This window comes from Drosophila obscura, unplaced genomic scaffold, assembly GCF_018151105.1.
Source record: "Drosophila obscura isolate BZ-5 IFL unplaced genomic scaffold, ASM1815110v1 contig_137, whole genome shotgun sequence".
NCBI classification, from domain to species: domain Eukaryota; kingdom Metazoa; phylum Arthropoda; class Insecta; order Diptera; family Drosophilidae; genus Drosophila; species Drosophila obscura.
In genome coordinates this window covers 1,936,312-1,958,056 of record NW_024542721.1, presented here as the reverse complement: position 1 = coordinate 1,958,056, position 21,745 = coordinate 1,936,312, and the positions used below count along the sequence as shown (strand labels likewise).

General features: G+C 42.8%; 1 protein-coding gene across 1 annotated transcript in view; it reads right to left on the bottom strand.

Annotated features, from left to right (window-relative positions):
- Window positions 1-2,268: 2,268 nt before the first annotated feature.
- Window positions 2,269-21,745, bottom strand: part of LOC111078287 (lachesin) — a 67,090-nt gene continuing 47,613 nt past the window's right edge. The window contains exons 3-5 of the mRNA XM_041595706.1: window positions 2,564-2,774; window positions 2,391-2,502; window positions 2,269-2,327 (exon numbers count right to left, since the gene is read on the bottom strand). Coding sequence (XP_041451640.1) covers window positions 2,300-2,327; window positions 2,391-2,502; window positions 2,564-2,774 — 351 coding nt within the window. The 3' untranslated portion in view covers window positions 2,269-2,299. The remainder of the gene's footprint in view (window positions 2,328-2,390; window positions 2,503-2,563; window positions 2,775-21,745) is intronic.

Here is a 21,745-nt window from a genome sequence, read left to right as displayed (position 1 = left end):
CTAGCCCCTGCGGCAACTCATATAAATATCTATAGTGATAGCCAAGCAGCGATCAAATCGCTAAATGCGATAACAACAAGCTCGGCTACCGTGGCAAACTGTCGCAAATCTCTTCATGAGATGGCTTATCAGTTCGTCATCAGCCTAATATGGGTCCCGGGCCACCAGGAGATTGAAGGCAACTGCATAGCGGACGAGCTGGCCAGAGCTGGTACAACAATCCCCCTTCTCCTTGATAAGGAGGATATTCGTATGCCAATGGCCACCTGCAAGCTCAAAATAAAAGAACATTTTAAGCGATTAATAAATGACAGATGGCAAACTGTGCCACTATGTCGCATAACTCGGCAAACATGGCCTAACATTATAAGGAAGCGCACCGATGAGCTTTGCAAACTCAGTAGGAGTAGGTGCAGCTCAGTCATACGCTCCCTTACGGGACACTGGCTAATAGGCACACATGCAAACAGGCTGGGCGCCCCATATAACGACTTCTGTCGAAGCTGTAGAGATGAGGACGAGGAGGAGACTGTGGAACACCTGTTCTGCTCCTGTCCGGCTCTCAGTAGAAGGAGACTTCAATACTTGGGTGTTTTTTTTCTAATTGACATTTCGGACATGTCTACAATCAGTCCCAGACGGATCGCAGGCTTCATAAGGGCATCCGGATGGGATAATGGATAACATAGGGTCTTACGAGGGAGAAGGGAACGATATATGCGGTATCACAATGGGCCGAAACCGGCCTAGGTGTGTCGGGTCTCTGACAATCTCGATAGCCGCCTCAACCTAACCTAACCTAACACACCACAAATACAATAAGCCCCTTAACTCTTTGCGTACGGGCATAAAAAAAACTAAACCGCAAGTAAAATATATGGCACGTTTTTCTAGCTAAACTTATTTCGAATATGAGTAGTACGATTTATCGTTTATTGAAGTTGACTGGGACCTAGCAAGCCTGACAGCCGGCTCTCACTTAATCTAGCCTGTTCCAGGGCCCATAGCCTGATGAGAATCCGATGATATTTATCAGTAGTAGTTGCCAGCCACCTGAATAAAATAGATTCGATACATATTTCAGTGTTTATTTCACACTCAATTAAAGAAAGAACGAGAAGAAACGTGTGAGTCGCTTCTAAGGACGCGTATATTCATATTTGAGCTTGAGCTAGATTATACATGTACCATTTAGATTCTACATCTCATCCGCTAGAGGGCACTCGCGTACAAGTTAACAACAACATTGTTCGCCACATGAACAAGAGTTCAGTGGCAGAAACAATTCCGCAACTTTGTGACCAAACAGTTGCGCCGACCCAAGATTCCGGGAACATAAATAAAATCCCAAAATGCTTAATTAACAATTGTCGCCGCCAACGGAAAAGTATCCGTTTACGCAGACGTCGCCACCAGCTATAAACAAATCCAAAATGCTGAAACTGCAATTGTCGCCGTCAGCAGAAAAGTATCCGCCTACGCCGACGTCGCCACGAGCTACGCCAGCGTCGCTGCCGAAAGCTCACAGCTAGTTTAGGGATATCTTAAGTTTATAAATTCAGTCCGATTTTTATTCTCCAATAAAGAAGTTCAACATTCAATCTTTTGGAAATTAACTTACATAACGAGGCAGAGTGTGCGAGCGAGAAAGAGAATGAGTAGCGGGTCTCTTGCTGAAGTAAGCGGGGAAAGCAATGGTAAATTAATTTCTTCATTCTGGTTATAATTATGCTCCGATCTGATTCAGATTCGGCAATCTGGTAGATATGGGCATTCTCTACGATACTGAGCTTTTAGTTTTATCGTATCTTTAAAATTGTGCCTACCACAGATTTTTAGTTCTTTGTAGTGGCGGAAGGGGAGGGACGAAATTTTGAAATACACTTCTAACAGTGTGATATAACATGAGTCTTTAAACCAAATTTGGTTTCTCTAGCTCCTATAGTCTCTGAGTCTCTATCGACTCGGCTATTGATGCTGATAAAGAATATATATACTTTATGAGGTCGGAAACGTTGCCTTCTCTGCGTTACACACATCCACTTTTAACACAAATCTAATATACCCCTTAACTCTTTTTGGAGTACGGGTATAGAAATTAAAAGTTCTGTTCACTTATACCTTATTTAAACTAGAATTGAGTTGAGTTTTGATCAAAGCTCAGTTTTTTTACATAGGAAAATCATAGGCTTCTAGTTCTGCTGTTTTGTCTATTAAGTGAAATGCAACCACAAACCAACAGGAAAGTTGTGAATCGCGGCATCTATTTTTATACAGATAAAACAGTACAGATCGTAAATCAACTGAAGGAATTGACATACTGAATGCTGATGGATAAGGAACTTAGACTAATTGTCTGAAATCTGAAATTATCTTTTCTGGTCTCTCACCAAAATACAAAAGATGGATTTTCCGTCGCCCGCTTAAGTTTACACTCAAGTCGTAAGGTAGACGTTTCGTCGATATGAAGCTCAGGCGCGCTTGTTATTTCTGCTACCGCTTCTGTGATTATAAGTCGTTAGAAATTTTTTTATTACAAATTTTTAAATCTAATACTACTTACCAACAATTTTTAGTTCAATAAAAATTGACTGAGTTGGGTAAATTGACAATTGACACTCATAAAATCCACGATCCTCTTCTCTGACGGCTTTAATTCTAAGGGACCAGTGTCCCATATGACGCGTATGCTCAACCAAAAACCGTTTATCGCTACTATGTGTTGACAATCCAACCGTTAGTAGCTGGAAATCTTTCCTGCGTATCCAAGAAACCTAAAAAATGGTAAACTAATAATTATTTTATTCAATGTTATATGTAACGAAATTATAATCATGGATTCCAGAATAATTTGTGGGCGACTCATGAGATTACATTTTTAGAACACTTTTTTCAGAGTTCAGATTGTTTCAGAGTTGCAGCAGAGCGTTGTAGAAATAAAACTAGCCAACAAAATTCTCTTGGAAGATAATTGGAAAAAATTGACAAATACAGCTCAAAAGCAACAGAGGCCTCGATTCTATGTTTATGCTTGGTACTCAGTCAGTATTGTAACCAATCATGGGAACCATGGGCCGTTATATTCCATAGGTAGCATAGGCACCGCTATGTTAGACTAAGATCAACGAAATATACTAGAACAGTTATTATAGCCCTCGGGCCACCTCATTTTGGCGCGCGATCAGCTAGCCCACTGACCATCTGGTGGCTTAGCAAAAGAAACACAATTACTGGCCCACATTTAATCATCACCTTCCGCAATACAAGCTCGACCAAACCCATCTCCAAATCGCTGACCCTTCGTCAGAATGCCAGAATGTAGACGCAACAGAACCTATTCCAAAACCTACTGACCCACCTTTTCGATTTTTACCATATAAGCAAAACACTTCTTAACACCCACCGGCTGGGAGTTGAAATAGCGCCAACACAACAGAAAAAGAGGGCAGTCGAACAGTGCCTCGAGGCAGTTCATCAGCCATTAGCGACAGACCCCCACCAGTCGGTCACCAAGTCAAGCCGACCAAAAGCCAACAGCAGTGCAGAAAACAACACCTGGCAGTCCATCAAAGAGAAAACACCGTCCAGTTTTACCCGCCATCAGCAAAAGTTGGAAAAATAAACGCGAACCCGAAATAAAATAAGTGAGACCAGAGTCATTATTGCTCTCCAGAATCATTGCTTCTGCAGCACCACGGCCCACCTTTGACCTCTCCTCACTTCGGTCGAATCGGCCAGACCCGTACTTAGAGGACTAGGCAGGCTGAAACATACCCCAGCTTAAAACAAGTATCTTACAGTATATACATATGTACATACACTGCTCGTTATAAGGTTAGCACACCCCTCGCTTTTGAAATTTCTACTCAATTCTGTCCAAGCTAACAGAGTTCCGATGAACCTATTGTGCTTTGAGGTGGCTCAGAAGGGGCCTAGATGAGGCCACCGGACGGGTCGCAGGTTGCGGATAGCGAACGGCCACCTTGGTAGGTAGGTCAGCTGTGAATAAGCGTGCATCTCAAAGAGAAGCAAATAAGTTGGCTCTGATGGAGAGTACCGAAACAAGCAGTCCCGGATAGCCGGGTGTTCGCGAACCAGCAACACTGACGATGCGCTTGTGGTGCCACCTCTCATTAAGTAGCTCAAACACTCCCATCCTTACACAATACCTATCTACCCACATCCCAACCCCAAAATTCACCTCACCAACATTCACCGGTATAAAAACTATTGCAGTCGCGAACGGAGAGCTCAGAGACTTGGTAGCCCACTGATGTAATGATGCTTTATCCGGGCAATGTGAATCTCTGCCCGGACGGACCCTACTCCTTCTTTGCAACTCGTGGAAGCAGAATGGAAGCTAAAAACATCACAAATGAGCCTGGCTCTCCCCAACTGGGAGAAATCCCAAACAGGGAAAGGCAGCGGCGCAAAGGCCTGGCCTAACCCGCTACACAGAAGGAAAATTCTGCTCGGCGAAGAGCGCTGGGGCGAATCAAAAAGGTCCTATCTCGGAACCGGGATGGGTGGTGAATCTGCTCCCAAAACCGATACCTTAGCAGAGTGGCTATGCAATCCTGCCGCTGCTCTGCTGCTGGTAAAGTTGCGGGGGGCGAGTTGCCATCGACCAGCGCCCAAGCCAAAACTTTTACTTATGCCGAAAAACGGATCGCTGGTAGTCCATTGGACCAATGGCTGAAAAAGGTTGAGTAGGCTTCGAAGGTGCTCCCCAACTTCGGCAAAGAAGCGTAAAATGAAGCTCCTCAGCTTAAAAGGCAGCGCTCACACGAGACCCCTGGGCCTGCAAAGAGCTCCAGAGTCCTGCCCATTGTCTCGGTCGATTGCCAGAAAAAGGACACTTATCGGCGTCCTGAAAAACAGCACCGCAGACTCCACAATTCCCAGGAACCAGTGAAAGGTGGTGAAGCGGTATTAGTCGAGCTCTGCTTCGGGCTGCTGGAAGTACGAGAGAACGAGGCTATTGTCGATGACTCCGACGCGGATGTTAGAGCGGTGGAGAAACTTTTTCAGCTTCATTTTAAACTCTAATTTGATAATTTGTAATCGGGGTAACGACCACACTTTTATTATAAACGAGAAGGAACGTGTGAGTCGCTTCTGGGGACGCGCCTCTACTTATACCAGTACTCAGTCAGTATATACATTCTTGAGCTTATGATTTATATAGAATTTTTAAAAATTTTACATTTTTACATTTTTTTTCTACATCTGTTACCCACATCTACAATGTATATTCTACATCTTTTTTTTTTTTATTATTACCGGATTTTATTTATCGAATCTTCCCTATTAGAGACTTACAACAAGTATGCAAATCTTAGCCTAATATATTTATTTAATTAATTAAACTTAATTATTTAGAGTACGTCCCTAGCTAAGTATTATTGCTGGGTGGGAAGGTCTCTTCGCCGGAGTCGTGTATGGCTAGTGTGCCAAGTTAAAGACTGCGCAAGTCTATTAGGATGGGCTTAAAGCTTGGCCTGGTACTTTGCTTTCACTTTGGCAATTTCATCTTTAACTGATCCTACATTTAAGTCTTTATGGATATTTTCATTCCGTATGTACCATGGTGCCCCAGTGATAGTTCTTAGTATCTTCGATTGAGCTCTCTAGATTATTTCTAAATTACTAACGCAAGCATTTCCCCATACCTCGGAGCCGTATGTCCATGTATGTTCTGTGGAAGTAATATTTTGATTTTGTGGACTAAGCCATCTAACCAAACGCGGTCGAAAGCCTGGGCGACATCCAGAAAAACGGCGGAGCAATACTTCCGTCTTTCAAATGCATTTCGTATCTCAGAGGTTATACGGTTTACTTGTTCAATGGTTCCGTGTTTTACGCGAAATCCAAATTTTTAGTCGAAATGGCACCGTTGATTTGTAGGTGTTTTTTGATACGATTCAGGAGCAGCTTTTCAAATATCTTTGATAGGCAAGGCAGTAGGCTGATAGGTCTATATGATGATGGCTTGGACTTCCCTTTTCCGGCTTTATGGATCATTGTGATGACTGATTTCCTCCATTTTTGAGGATAATAGCCCCATTTCATCATGCTATTGAATATCACAGTAAGGAAATATACTGCACAGCTCGGCAATTCTATGATCATTTTAGGTGAGGTTAAATCGTGCCCCGGAGCTTTCTTTTGCTTTGAGATTTGATCTTTAATGACCCTTGTGACTTCTTATAATTGGAATATGATAGGCGGAGTAGCTTCGGGATTGTTGGTTGGTGGGAGCACAAAGCTATTTGTTGCTGGATGTGGTTTGAAGACGTTTTCCAGATGGACGGCAAATGTATTTGCCTTCTCTTGGTTGCTGCGAGCCCACTCTCCTGTTTGTGTACGCAAAGGTGATTCACTCTCGATTGGTGAGCATACGCCTGATTTTGCTTTCCACAGTAGGAATCGTTTGCTAGTTGGGGAGAGTTGCTCGATATAGAATATTTGAGCTCGGTTTTTTTCATCTTCTAGGGCTCTGCGTAGTAGGTGGTTGGCTATTTTTAGCCGCTCTTTCGAGGCAGGTGATCTGTGTGCTTGCCACTCTCGGCGAAGCCTTCTTTTATCGCGTAGCAGCACTTCAATGGAAAGTTTATTTGGTGCTAATATTGGTGTTGAGTGTTTTACCGCCAGTGACATTGAGGATACTAATGCTTCGACTGTCAATGTCATCTTTACAAAAAATGTTTGGGCAGCTATCAATATGGGAACTTATGTACTTCCTGTATTTGAGCCAATCTGTTTTGCTAGATGTTAGAAAGTATGGGCGTTCCGAAAGCTGTGGATGGTCGTAAAGGTGAAGTAGAATGGGCGAGTGATCCGATGATAGATCTGTTAAGTGATCTACATGAATCTGAGCTTGCAGCACCCTTCGTGTAACTGCAAAATCAATCAAGCCGGGTTGCTTGTTTGGATCTGTGGGCCAATATGTAGGCTTGCCCGGAAAGATAAGTTCTAGCTTGATCCGTGGCGTTATTATAGCGTTATATAGTTGTCCTCCTTTCGGGTTGGTAAGTCGAGATCCCCAATGGGTCTGCTTGGCTTTGTAGTCACCAGCTGCTATATCGGTCACCTAGTAGGTCGAAGAATGTTACAAATTCTGTTTCGTAAATGCAGATCCGCGGTGGGTAGTATACTGCGGCTAGGTTTAGGTATTGACGTTGATTTTGCCTGTAGATTAGGTGTAGAAAATTATGGCAACGTATAATGCCTAGTGCGATGCTTGATCAGAAGGCTAGTACCTCCATTTGCCTTACCATCGGGATAATTTGTCGCATAGAAGCTATAGTCATCGAGGTGAAAATAGTTTTTATTTGTTAGGTGAGTCTCTGATATGAGCTTGGCGTCAATGTCGTGTTGAGCGAGGAACTGTAAGAGCTCGCATTTGTGTTTCGAAATGCCATTTGCATTCCAGAAACAGATTTCTGTTTGATTAGGAGCTCCAGCAGGAGATTTTGGTTGCGCATAAGCTCCTGCAGCGTTTGCTGTATTGCTACCATTGTGTTTGTTATAGTTACCAGCATTGATTCAATTCCACTAGGCAATTGGGATGGATTAGCAGGGGTATGTTGGGCAGAGATTTCTGGGATCTGATTTAATGCCTGATGCTGCATTATTCCAGCTGTGGTTGGTTGAAGTGTCGGCTTATAGACTGAGGCGTACGACCCGTTGTTGTAACTTAACGCCTGAGCAAAAGAAACTCCTGGAGTCGTAGTTGATGGTATATATGTTAAGTTTTGTCGGACGACCGGGTTTCGAGCTGCAGTTATTTTTTGGTTTAGGCGATTTTTCAATTCCTTATAGACAGGACAACCTCTATAGTTGGCAGTTTTGTTTACCCCACAGTTGCTACATTTTTTGGCAGATGAGTCCTCCATATTTTCGGATCAGGCCTCAGTGAGATGAACATCACCACAGGCAACGCAGACTGCCCGTAGAGTGCAATAGGTTTTCGTGTGTCCATATTCCTGGCAATTTGTGCATCTAACATGTAGATTATACAAGTAACATTTAGATTCTACAACTTCTCCGCTAGACGGCGCTCGCGTTTATAACGAGGAAGAGTGTGCGAGCGAGAAAGAGAATGAGTAGGGGTCTCTGGCTGGAGGAGGCGGGGGAAGCAACTGAAAATTTCTTCATTCTGGCTATAATTATTATCCGATCTGATTCAGATTCGGCAATCTGGTAGATATGGTCATTATCTACGATACTTTTTTAGTTTTTAGTTTTATCGTATCTTTAAAATTGTGCCTGCCATAGATTGGGGGCAGAATGGGACGGGGCTATACACTTGTAACTGTGTGATATCACATGAGTCTGGAAACAAAATTTGGTTGCTCTAGCTCTTATAGTCTCTGAGATCTAGGCGCTCATCGAGACGGACGGACAACAGACAGGCATGGCTATATCGACTCGGCTATTGATGCTGATCTAGAATATATATACTTTATGGGGTCGGAAACGTTTCCTTCTCTGCGCTGCACACATCCACTTCTACCACAAATACAATATACCCCTTAACTCTTTTTTGAGTACTTGTATAAAAACCGACAGGAGGTAATTGACCTCACCTGAGTGTCTCACAAACTGTCAGACATAGTGAAGAGTTGGAATGTCCTAGAGGACCACTCCTTCTCTGACCATCGGTATATCGAGACAATTCTATCACTCGAGAGCTCAAGACCTACTGACTACATTAATCCCAACAAAAACCAACCGGGAAAAGTATAGTACAACAATGGAGGAAAAAATTCACGGTAGCATGCAATAAAGCCTTCACGGCATCATGCCCCTGAATAAAACCTACGAGTAGGGGGAGAAAGAAACCATCCTGGTAGTAAAAAAAAAAAATAGATATCCTATGTAGAAGATGCAGGACTCTTTTCAACAGAGCCAAAAGCAGCAACGAGAAGGAACACTAAGCAAACAACAATAGTTGTCTAGCCTCATACAAGAAAGAAACCAGGAGAGGAAAAATTGTCTCTTGGCAAAAACTCTGCTCTGACATTGAGGAAGCGGCTAAAGCCGCAAGGTTACATAAGATCCTCTCAAAAACAACCCCCTCAAGAGAAGATGGTACGTGGACTAAATCTACTGAGGACTCCCTCCATATCGTACTCGAAACCCATTTTCCAGAGTTTACAACCATCATTAGCAACGAAACATTAGCTGGGCTGTTAACAGCTTAAATTCCTTAAAATCGGCAGGTCCCGACCAGGCCATTCCGGCTTAATTACAAAGAGCAGGGGACATGGCTATCAACTGCAGTACATCTTCAGGGAGCTACTGGTAGTGGGAAAAATGTCTCACGCTTGGCTTAAGGCTAAAATAGTCTTTATTCCAAAAGCAGGGAAACCCTCACACTCAACACCGAAAGACTTCAGACCAATCCGTCTATCTTCCTTTCTTCTCCAACCCTTTGAGAGACTAGTCGGGCTACAGCTGAGAACAACCATAAATCCATAAATGGCTGTCAGGCGCACGGAAACGGCACTCCATGAAGTAATCTCCGCGGTGGAAAAATCCTTAAATGTCAAACGTCAACGTTGCGAAAAGAAATATAATTTTGAATTTAAACCATTCAACCGTCAACCGTAATCGTAAATTAATTCGCGAAAAAGAGCTCGGGGTACTAGTGCTCGTATCGGTGCATGGGTACTAGTGCTCGTGCTGCCCATGAATATCATCCAATCGTGTAATAAAGTATAATAGAAATAATAGAAAAAAAAAAAAGTCAACGTATAAGATCACCAGCTCGGTAAAGAGCACAAGCACTGCAACAAAAGTCAAAATGAGCCAAGCCCGGCAAAAGCAACAAGACGAGCGTCGGCTCTCGTAAGAAAAAAACAACGCGTACTTCTTTATACGCTCGCCAAAGTTAGCAGTACCAACAAAAACTGCATCACTGCAAGTGAACGAGGAGAGAGCACGCTCTCTCTCCCCTGCATTGCAAAGTGCGTCATGGAGTGCTCAGTGCCCATCCCCCGACTAGTACTGCCTAACCAACGATTTGCTAATATCGACAATAACTAGTACAATGCCCTCGCTCAAAACTGTGTCTTCGACCACAACAACAACAACAACCACTGCAATTGCTCAGCGCCCGATACTGTCGACCCACTGCGACACCACCCACCTCTCCCAACCAATAAGTCTGAAAAACGCTAACGGTCTAAATCAAAAAAAAATTGAACCCAAAAACTGCGAAGAATAATAATGACTTAAATAACCGAGAACACTGTGCCACATAAGGCACTAGCGAACAATAATTTGCGATTTGTCCCAAATGAAGATGAGATCGCCCTAAACACCCAAGGCCAACAAATTAAGGCCGCCACCTATTTATGTTCGTGAGGCAAATTGTGCTGAACTGGTCAAAAATATAATTGATAAAATTGGCGCAAACACTTTCTATGTCACGTCCATAAAAAGGGGTAACATAAATTAAACAAAAATACAAGTCAATGACGATAAGGGCTTCGAAGTCAAAATGGCTATGAACATAATATATGGAAATAAAATTCCCCAGCCAATGTCCAAAAGTAGAACTGACACATGAAAGTATGCATGTAAGTAAAAGTTAAGATCACCCAATCTACAAGCTTCAATATCTACTGCAACGTAGGAACCACACAAACGAGATGGACCCATCCAATGCACAAATTGACGGGAATATGTTTAATATGTTCATCATGATGTTGATCTCACTGAGGCCTGCCCCGTAAATAAGGAGGACCCATCTACAAAAAAAAATGTAGCAACTGTGTGGGAAACCAGACTTCCAACTATAGAGGTTGTCCTGTCTATAAAGAATTGAAAAATCGCCTAAACAAACAAATAACTGCAGCTCGAAACCCGGTCGTCCGACAAAGCTTACTATATATACCATCAACTACGACTCCAGGAGTTTCTTTAGCTCAGGCGTTTAGTTACAACAACGGGTCGTGCACCTCAGTCTCTAAGCCGACCCTTTAACCAACCACTGCAGGAATAATGCAGCATCAGGCATAAAATAAAAGCAATACATCAAACGATGCAGGAGCTTATGCGCAACCAAAATCTCCTCCTGGAGCTCGTCATCAAACAGAAATCTGTTTAAATGGCTTGTCTAAATATATGTTTCTGGAATGCAAATGGAATTTCGCGGCACAAATCCGAGCTCTTACAGTTCCTCGCTCAACACGACATTGACTCATTGCTCATATAAGATACTAACCTAACAAATAAAAACTATTTTCACCTCGATGACTATAGCTTCTATGCGACAAATTATCCCGATGGTAAGGCAAATGGAGGTACTAGCCTTCTGATCAAGCATCGCACTAGGCATTATACGTTGCCATAATTTTCTATACCTAATCTACAGGCAAAATCAACGTCAATACCTAAACCTAGCCGCAGTATACTACCCACCGCGGATCTGCATTTACGAAACAGAATTTGTAACATTCTTCGACCTACTAGGTGACCGATATAGCAGCTGGTGACTACAAAGCCAAGCAGACCCATTGGGGATCTCGACTTACCAACCCGAAAGGAGGAAAACTATATAACGCTATAATAACGCCACGGATCAAGCTAGAACTTATCTTTCCGGGCAAGCCTACATATTGGCCCACAGATCCAAACAAGCAACCCGGCTTGATTGATTTTGCAGTTACACGAAGGGTGCTGCAAGCTCAGATTCATGTAGATCACTTAACAGATCTATCATCGGATCACTCGCCCATTCTACTTCACCTTTACGACCATCCACAGCTTTCGGAACGCCCATACTTTCTAACATCTAGCAAACCAGATTGGCTCAAATACAGGAAGTACATAAGTTCCCATATTGATAGCTGCCCAAACATTTTTTGTAAAGATGACATTGACAGTCGAAGCATTAGTATCCTCAATGTCACTGGCGGTAAAACACTCAACACCAATATTAGCACCAAATAAACTTTCCATTGAAGTGCTGCTACGCGATAAAAGAAGGCTTCGCCGAGAGTGGCAAGCACACAGATCACCTGCCTCGAAAGAGCGGCTAAAAATAGCCAACCACCTACTACGCAGAGCCCTAGAAGATGAAAAAAACCGAGCTCAAATATTCTATATCGAGCAACTCTCCCCAACTAGCAAACGATTCCTACTGTGGAAAGCAAAATCAGGCGTATGCTCACCAATCGAGAGTGAATCACCTTTGCGTACACAAACAGGAGAGTGGGCTCGCAGTAACCAAGAGAAGGCAAATACATTTGCCGTCCATCTGGAAAACGTCTTCAAACCACATCCAGCAACAAATAGCTTTGTGCTCCCACCAACCAACAATCCCAAAGCTACTCCGCCTATCATATTCCAATTATAAGAAGTCACAAGGGTCATTAAAGATCAAATCTCAAAGCAAAAGAAAGCTCCGGGGCACGATTTAACCTCACCTAAAATGATCATAGAATTGCCGAGCTGTGCAGTATATTTCCTTACTGTGATATTCAATAGCATGATGAAATGGGGCTATTATCCTCAAAAATGGAGGAAATCAGTCATCACAATGATCCATAAAGCCGGAAAAGGGAAGTCCAAGCCATCATCATATAGACCTATCAGCCTACTGCCTTGCCTATCAAAGATATTTGAAAAGCTGCTCCTGAATCGTATCAAAAAACACCTACAAATCAACGGTGCCATTTCGACTAAAAATTTGGATTTCGCGTAAAACACGGAACCATTGAACAAGTAAACCGTATAACCTCTGAGATACGAAATGCATTTGAAAGACGGAAGTATTGCTCCGCCGTTTTTCTGGATGTCGCCCAGGCTTTCGACCGCGTTTGGTTAGATGGCTTAGTCCACAAAATCAAAATATTACTTCCACAGAACATACATGGACATACGGCTCCGAGGTATGGGGAAATGCTTGCGTTAGTAATTTAGAAATAATCTAGAGAGCTCAATCGAAGATACTAAGAACTATCACTGGGGCACCATGGTACATACGGAATAAAAATATCCATAAAGACTTAAATGTAGGATCAGTTGAAGATTAAATTGCCAAGATGAAAGCAAAGTAAAGACTTAAATGTAGGATCAGTTGAAGATTAAATTGCCAAGATGAAAGCAAAGTATCAGGCCAAGCTTCAGGCCCCTCCTTATATACTTGCGCAGTCTTTAACTTGGCACACTAGCCATACACGACTCCGGCAAAGAGACCTCCCCACTCAGCAATATACACAGCTAGTACAAACGCCTGTAAATTTAGTAACTATGAAAACATAAGTCGTCTAAGAAAAGCATTAACAGGTCGCGCCAACGAATGTGTACAATCTCTTTTGTTGTTACCAGATAATTTGCTGACGATAATAGACATCTTAAATGAGAGATTTGTTGACTCGAGTCATATTATAAGACAATTAATTGATCAAATTAAGAATTTTCCACTTATAAAAGACGATAAAAACGACTAATCTCTTTTTATGATATAATTACCAATATAATTCATACATTGTTGTTCATCGAAGATTTAGATCATATTCGTAATCCATTGTTACTTGACGAAAAAATGTACAAAATTAACTATGTCACAGCGAATTGGATTTATGAAACACTTTCAAAAATAATAGTTTTCAGGCTTGGCTAAATGAAACCATTAAGGCTGCAATCATTATAGGCCTGGGCAGCATAAATCCATTTAAAAATGAGAAGGAACGTGTGAGTCGCTTCTGGGGACGCGACTCTACTTATACCCGTACCAAAGACAATATAAGTATAAGATGCGGAACGCTCATACATTTCAATTGCCATATGCAAGACAATTTTTCGGCCAGCGACGAAATTCGCGCCATCTCGCTCGCACAAATTTGAGAGCGTACGAATCTAAAAATAGAATCCGCTTGCATGTGTAAGTACACACAGAACAGCAAGTGCGTATGTGTGCGTACTTGTGCTAAGCGGACGATTTTCGAGACGGAAACCTTTTTATGAGTTGAGAAACGAAATTATATACCGACGTTGAATACGTCGCATCCTGAATACCCTAATGGCAATTATTCCAATGTGATTCATGGAATTTCATGTATTAAATATATTATGTATTTTTATATATGTATATCCGATCATCATTATCGAATGTACCATCTTAAAATAAATTATCGTTGGAGGGATATACATATACAATATAACAGTTTTTTAATATTGGGGTGGTAAGCGTCTTGCAAAATTAACTTACACTTATAAAGTGAAGGGTATATTTCGACAGCGCTGTAAAAAACGTATGCATGTGCACACATACAGTCGTCGCGACGACTCGGCTCGGCTATCGCATCGGCAAAGAACCAACTTCGTGTGCCTTCGTATGCTGTATGCATACAAGAGAGCGGCTGGCTCTAGAGCGCTCTCTCTCTCTAAAAAATTTCAAGAGAGCCTGGAGCCAGCTCTAGAGCCAGCCCCGAAAATTCGTGTGCAGAAATTTTGTATGGCGTTACGCATCTTATACTTATATTGTCTTTGCCCGTACTCAGTCAGTATATACATTTTTATACCCGTACTCAAAAAAGAGTTAAGGGGTATATTAGATTTGTGGTAAAAGTGGATGTGTGCAACGCAGAGAAGGAAACGTTTCCGACCCCATAAAGTATATTGATCAGCATCAAGAGCCGAGTCGATATAGCCATGTCCGTCTGTCCGTCCGTCCGTACTGTGATATTCAATAGCATGATGAAATGGGGCTATTATCCTCAAAAATGGAGGAAATCAGTCATCACAATGATCCATAAAGCCGGAAAAGGGAAGTCCAAGCCATCATCATATAGACCTATCAGCCTACTGCCTTGCCTATCAAAGATATTTGAAAAGCTGCTCCTGAATCGTATCAAAAAACACCTACAAATCAACGGTGCCATTTCGACTAACAATTTGGATTTCGCGTAAAACACGGAACCATTGAACAAGTAAACCGTATAACCTCTGAGATACGAAATGCATTTGAAAGACGGAAGTATTGCTCCGCCGTTTTTCTGGATGTCGCCCAGGCTTTCGACCGCGTTTGGTTAGATGGCTTAGTCCACAAAATCAAAATATTACTTCCACAGAACATACATGGACATACGGCTCCGAGGTATGGGGAAATGCTTGCGTTAGTAATTTAGAAATAATCTAGAGAGCTCAATCGAAGATACTAAGAACTATCACTGGGGCACCATGGTACATACGGAATAAAAATATCCATAAAGACTTAAATGTAGGATCAGTTGAAGATTAAATTGCCAAGATGAAAGTAAAGTAAAGACTTAAATGTAGGATCAGTTGAAGATTAAATTGCCAAGATGAAAGCAAAGTATCAGGCCAAGCTTCAGGCCCCTCCTTATATACTTGCGCAGTCTTTAACTTGGCACACTAGCCATACACGACTCCGGCAAAGAGACCTCCCCACTCAGCAATATACACAGCTAGTACAAACGCCTGTAAATTTAGTAACTATGAAAACATAAGTCGTCTAAGAAAAGCATTAACAGGTCGCGCCAACGAATGTGTACAATCTCTTTTGTTGTTACCAGATAATTTGCTGACGATAATAGACATCTTAAATGAGAGATTTGTTGACTCGAGTCATATTATAAGACAATTAATTGATCAAATTAAGAATTTTCCATTTATAAAAGACGATAAAAACGACTAATCTCTTTTTATGATATAATTACCAATATAATTCATACATTGTTGTTCATCGAAGATTTAGATCATATTCGTAATCCATTGTTACTTGACGAAATAATGTACAAAATTAACTATGTCACAGCGAATTGGATTTATGAAACACTTTCAAAAATAATAGTTTTCAGGCTTGGCTAAATGAAACCATTAAGGCTGCAATCATTATAGGCCTGAGCAGCATAAATCCATTTAAAAACGAGAAGGAACGTGTGAGTCGCTTCTGGGGACGCGACTCTACTTATACCCGTACTCAGTCAGTATATACATTTTTATACCCGTACTCAAAAAAGAGTTAAGGGGTATATTCGATTTGTGGTAAAAGTGGATGTGTGTAACGCAGAGAAGGAAAATTTTCCGACCCCATAAAGTATATATATTCTTGATCAGAATCAATAGCCGAGTCGATATAGCCATGTCTGTCTGTCCGTTCGTCCATCCGTCCGTCCGTCTTGTTGAGCGCCTGGATCTCAGAGACTATAAGAGTTAGGGTAACGAAATTTGGTTTCCAGACTCCTGTGATATCACACTGCTACAAGTGTATTTCAAAATTTCGCCCCGCCCCCTTGCGCCACCACAAAGAACGAAAATCTGTGACAGGCACAATTTTAAAGATACGATAAAACTAAAAACGCAGTATCGTAGAGAATGCCCATATCTGCCAGATTGTTTAATCTGATTTAGATCGGATCATAATTATAGCCAGAATGAAGAAATTAATTTTCTGTTGCTTCCCCTGACCCCTCCTGCTCACAACAACGCAACTCATTACACCCGTACTCAAAAAAGAGTTAAGGGGTATATTAGATTTGTGGTAAAAGTGGATGTGTGCAACGCAGAGAAGGAAACGTTTCCGACCCCATAAAGTATATATATTCTTGATCAGCATCAAGAGCCGAGTCGATATAGCCATGTCCGTCTGTCCGTCCGTCCGGGGGAAGCAACTGAAAATGAATTTCTTCATTCTGGCTAATTATGATCCGGTCTGATTCAGATTCGGCAACCTGGTAGATATGGTCATTCTCTACGATACTGCGTTTTTAGTTTTTAAAAATGTGCCTGCCACAGATTTTCGTCCTTTGTGGGGGCGTAAGGGGGCGGACGAAATTTTGAAATACACTTGTAGCAGTGTGATATCACATGAGTCTGGAAACCAAATTTGGTTGCCCTAGCTCTTGTAGTCTCTGAGATCCAGGCGCACAACAAGACGGACGGACGGACAGACAGACAGACGGACAAACAGACATGGCTATATCGACTCGGCTATTGATGCTGATCAAGAATATATATACTTTATGGGGTCGGAAACGTTTCCTTCTCGGCGTTACACACATCCACTTTTACCACAAATCTAATATACCCCTTAACTCTTTTTTGAGTACGGGTATAATAACTAAGAAACCTCAGCACACGCGCGGCCTGCAGACAGGAAAACCGACGACTCAGCACACGGCCCTCGAACGTCAGGGAAATGCGATCACCCCACGCAGCAAAATACAACCAATAGCATGGAAAAGTGCCGATCAACACGGTAAAGCGAAACCCGAGCCCGGCTCGGAGCAATGTCCCATACATAGCAGCACTGGCCCTATCAAGAAAGGGAAAACGCTATATATATATCTGAGTTCTACCTGTACTAAGGCAGTTCACTTGGAGTCCGCCAGCAGTTCGCAAATCGGCAGTTAACTTTCGAGTTCGCTTTCGAGTCGATAGGCAGTCCATCAGCCATAGTCGATCGGCAGTCAACCGGGAATCAAGAAATAACAAACACGCAAGGCAGTCCACCGGAAATTCAGAAGAAACCTACACGCCGCGGTCCAACAACCAAACTAACTAAGTAGCAATAATAATAACCCGACACAAATAAACAAAACTATTTAAAACTCTAAAAGAACCAAAAGTGTTGTGAATAGCTAACTGTTCTCTTTCAGTTCCTGGCAAAGTTCCTGGTCTTTCCCGATAAAGGCATCGTGAATTACAAATATCTTGTGATTCACAGGACCCTATCTCAGCCTGAGATAGGTCCTCACAATATTTAAAAATATGAAATTTGATTTTTATCAACGTGAAGTTAAAAAATTGACAAAAGGTGAATCTGTTGATAATTTAAGTAGTTTAAGATCACTATCCTTAAAAATGTCAGATGACGGCTTAATTAGACTCAAAGGTAGACTGGACAATCTTAATGACAGCGACTATGACCTTAACTCGAAAAATCCCTTTGTTCTAAGCAAAGATCACAAATCTTTTAGTATATCATTATCATCAGAAAATTTGTCATATTGGGGTAGAAACATTTATATCAAATCTTGGACATGAATCCCCCTCGAAGAACTATCATCTTGCCGCGATGAGGGGGCTTAGTAAGCGTAAGGAACCCAAGAGCTATACCGGCGGTAGCGTATGCTGCCAGAAGTGCCACCCAAGACGGGCGGATGGGGGAGCGCCAAAGCCAAAATAGGTTCACCCTAGCGGTAAGGAAAAAGCGCATCCGTTATGGGGGAAATGTCCGATAAAGTTTTAACAGGTAAGGTGCAGGGAGTCGGAGACCCAGTCCCGCGGTGATTGGGGGTGCGAGCGCAGGCCCCCTGGCATCGATATCCTGTGACTGCAGGAAACCCGAAATGTCAGTTTTGTGCTTAGCTGCCATATCGCGTAATGTCACAAGCAACAGAACGTCTTAACTGGTTCCTGAGTGTTGGAGGCAGAGTTGGCTACGGCCTTCTCTCGTCTCTGATACAACGAGGAGCCGCAGAAGGCGGAGCCATAAGTCACGGCTCCCAACATCCAGGTCGACTCGGGTCCACTACCTGTGACGGACGAGAACACGGAGGCTAAGACCCTACGCAAGCAGCTGTCGGGATACAGGGCATCGGGAAAATACCTTCGTGGTATTAGCCAACGACCCCCCGATACGCTAACCGGGAGGGAGAGGAGCCTCAAGAAGAAGCACGAGCAAAACGTGCGGAGGTACGAGCGGCTTAGCGGAGTCGCTCCTACCAACGGAGACAAAGCCCCCCCAAGCGCACACGCGGCGGTGACTGAGGACCTCAAACCGTCGACTTCAGCTTCACAATCAGCTGGCACGAAGACGAAGGTGGACCAACCCTCAACGTCATCGTCTGCGAACGCTCGAGGGAGAAAGGGGAAAATTGTGTCCGGGAAGCAGAGGGGGAAGACTACACCTCCGACGCAGAACACGGCGGGCGCCAAGGCACAACCAACGCCTTCTGTACAGAAGGCACCGGTGAAACCGACTGGTCGAGAGCCAAGGTTCAAGCGGCAGAGGACGGACGACTGCACAAAAGCTTCCGAGCCTAAGAAGGCGAAACCAGAGGACATTCTGGCCAGCCTAGAATCGCCGGCCAAGCTGCAGGTAGCCATCATCAACCGAAGTCACCCAGAGGGGAAGATTTCGGACGTCAATTGACCTCGGCCAAATTGGTGGACGCGTGGTCGACTTGATTAAGTCTCGCTGTGGCCATAACTGGACATGCTGGGACTGCAGGCAGATTGAAAGCGACATGCGAGTTTTTATGAGAAAAACTCATAATGAATTCGCGGCCGTCAGGAAAAGTTTCTTTCTATGGAGTCTCATTTCAAAAATCTTAAAATTTTGACTGAGATGGTAGAGATGGTAAGAGAAAGAACGGTAACAACAGTCTGCCCACTGGTAATAATGGTGTTTTCCTTGCAGTTCCTGGATCTCCTCCACCCCCAATTCGTTCACCGTCTTTAATAGACTTTGGTGCTGTCGAACTTGGATGTAATGGGGCACCGACTGTGGCTTCTGCATCCGCCTCCTCAACAGCCGCCTCTCCCGTTCCTGTGTCTGACTGCGATTTCAGGCGGGAAGTCAATGACGATCCTGTCGCTGGAGCTTCGGTGCTTAAACTGGAACCCGCTGACGCTGACGCTTCCGCCAGCATGGATGTGGAGGCTCCGTCTGCCTCGGCATCCATCGTCAACCCAGAATATGGCCCATTATCTGCCGATTCTGCCCTTCGGGTTGAATCTGCTCCGCGGGTTCTACCTAATAGTTCCTTCTATCCTAACTGCTGTCGCCCCACTAAAAACTATTTTCGTTTCTCGACTGATGGCATCGGCTACGGATGTCCTGGTCAGGGACTTTATCTTTTCTAAGCTTGACATTGATGATTCCTCAGGTCTTGTTGTCACTAAATTTAACTTTAAAGTTAAACGCAACATATCATCCTTCAAAATTCTCGTTCCTGACAAACATGTCAGTAGTGTGCTCGACCCCTCTTTCTGGCCTGAACATACTATCTGTCATGTGTTTACCAATCGTCCCTCTAGCCTTGAACGACGAGTGGGTGTCCTTCCAACTGCATCTCCGAATGCTTTAACTTCTGTCCGTCCAACTCCATCTCCGGCAGCTTTACCCTCCGCCTCAAAAAACTAAATTCTCCTCATTCCCTTAAGATAACCTATCAGAATGCTCGTGGCTTGTGCAGTAAGCTTAACAAGCTATATACTGACAGTGCATCTTTCGAGACTGATGTAATCGCTTTTTCCGAAACCTGGCTCCACTCTATTTATGACTCCGAGATTCTCATTGACAAATTTAATATATATATATGATCGTCCATCTCGTGGTGGCGGTGTCCTGATTGTTCGAACTTAGCTTCCCAAATCGTTCACGTCGAAGGGCTTAATAACATTGAAATTATTTTTGTAAGCTTGCTCTTACATTCTGCCGTCCTCCGAATTCTCCACTTATATGCTTCACGTTTCCCATCTTCAGTCTGTTTCGTCCCAACTTAATGACTCTAATCGTCTTATAGACCTTGGAGACTTTAACCTACCTAATATCTCATGGTCTCCTTCTGTGGACTTTGTGATTCAATGATTTTGTTGATTCAATGTCGGATACACCGTTGGGTCAGGTCAATGCTATATCCAATAACTTGGGTAGGCTTCTTGATCTCGTTTTTTCTTCCGACATATCAAATACCATGGTCTGCAGAGGGTCTCCTCTATCTCTCCCAGAAGACCCTTATCATCCCACACTTGAAATTTCCGTGCAGTTTCCCTCCTCGGATCCCATCAAAACTCCCGTTAACCCACCGTCTTTTTTTGCTTCAGGAAAGCAGATTTTATGTTCCTGAATCTTGCACTTTCTCAGATCGATTGGTCATTTCTCGAGACTTTCATGAAATTGAGCCGGCTACATATGCATTTTATTGTACCTTGTTCAATGTCTTAAATACCTATGTACCTTTAATTTCACCTTCGCGTCATGTTAGTGGCCCTATTTGGTTCACCCCGCGTTTGATAAACCTTCGGAATATTAAAACTCGCTTGTATAAAAGGTTCAAAAGAACTGGTTCGCAATCTGACTTCTCTAAGTATTCAATCGCTAAGAGTAAATTTCTTTTATTTAATAAAACATGTTATAATGACTTCCTGTCCAAATGTAGACTTAGCTTTAAGCGTGATCCGAAGGTTTTTTTGGTTTGTCAATTCGAAACGTAACTCTTCCCAATTTCCGTCATCTTTTTCTTTTTACGGCAGCCAGGCTGATAATGATTGTGATATTGCTATTGCTTCATTTTTTCAACTCTGCTACTCAGTTCAATCTAATAACCATCCTTCTATTCTGGCTTCTTCTGACATACTTCGTCGCAATCAATCTTATCCTCTATCTATCCCCCTTTCATCGACTATAATGACCTCTTAATTAATTTAAAGTCATGTAAATTTCCTTTTTCTACCGGCCCCGATATGGTTTCTAGTGGTGTTCTTAAACTTTGTGCAGATTATCTCTGTGTGCCCCTCCTTAAACTGTTTAACCTATCTCTCGAGCTCGGCGACCTTCCCTCCATCTGGAAAGAGTCATATATTATTCCCATTCATAAAATGGGGGTTTATCAGCCATTCCCAAACTCTTCGAAAAAATAATTACTTCCCAGCTCCAACACTTTTGTTGTTCATTATTCTCTGAATCGCAGCATGGATTTGTAAAACGTCGGTCTATTTCGTCTAACCTCCCGGAATTCTCCACTTTCGTGCATGA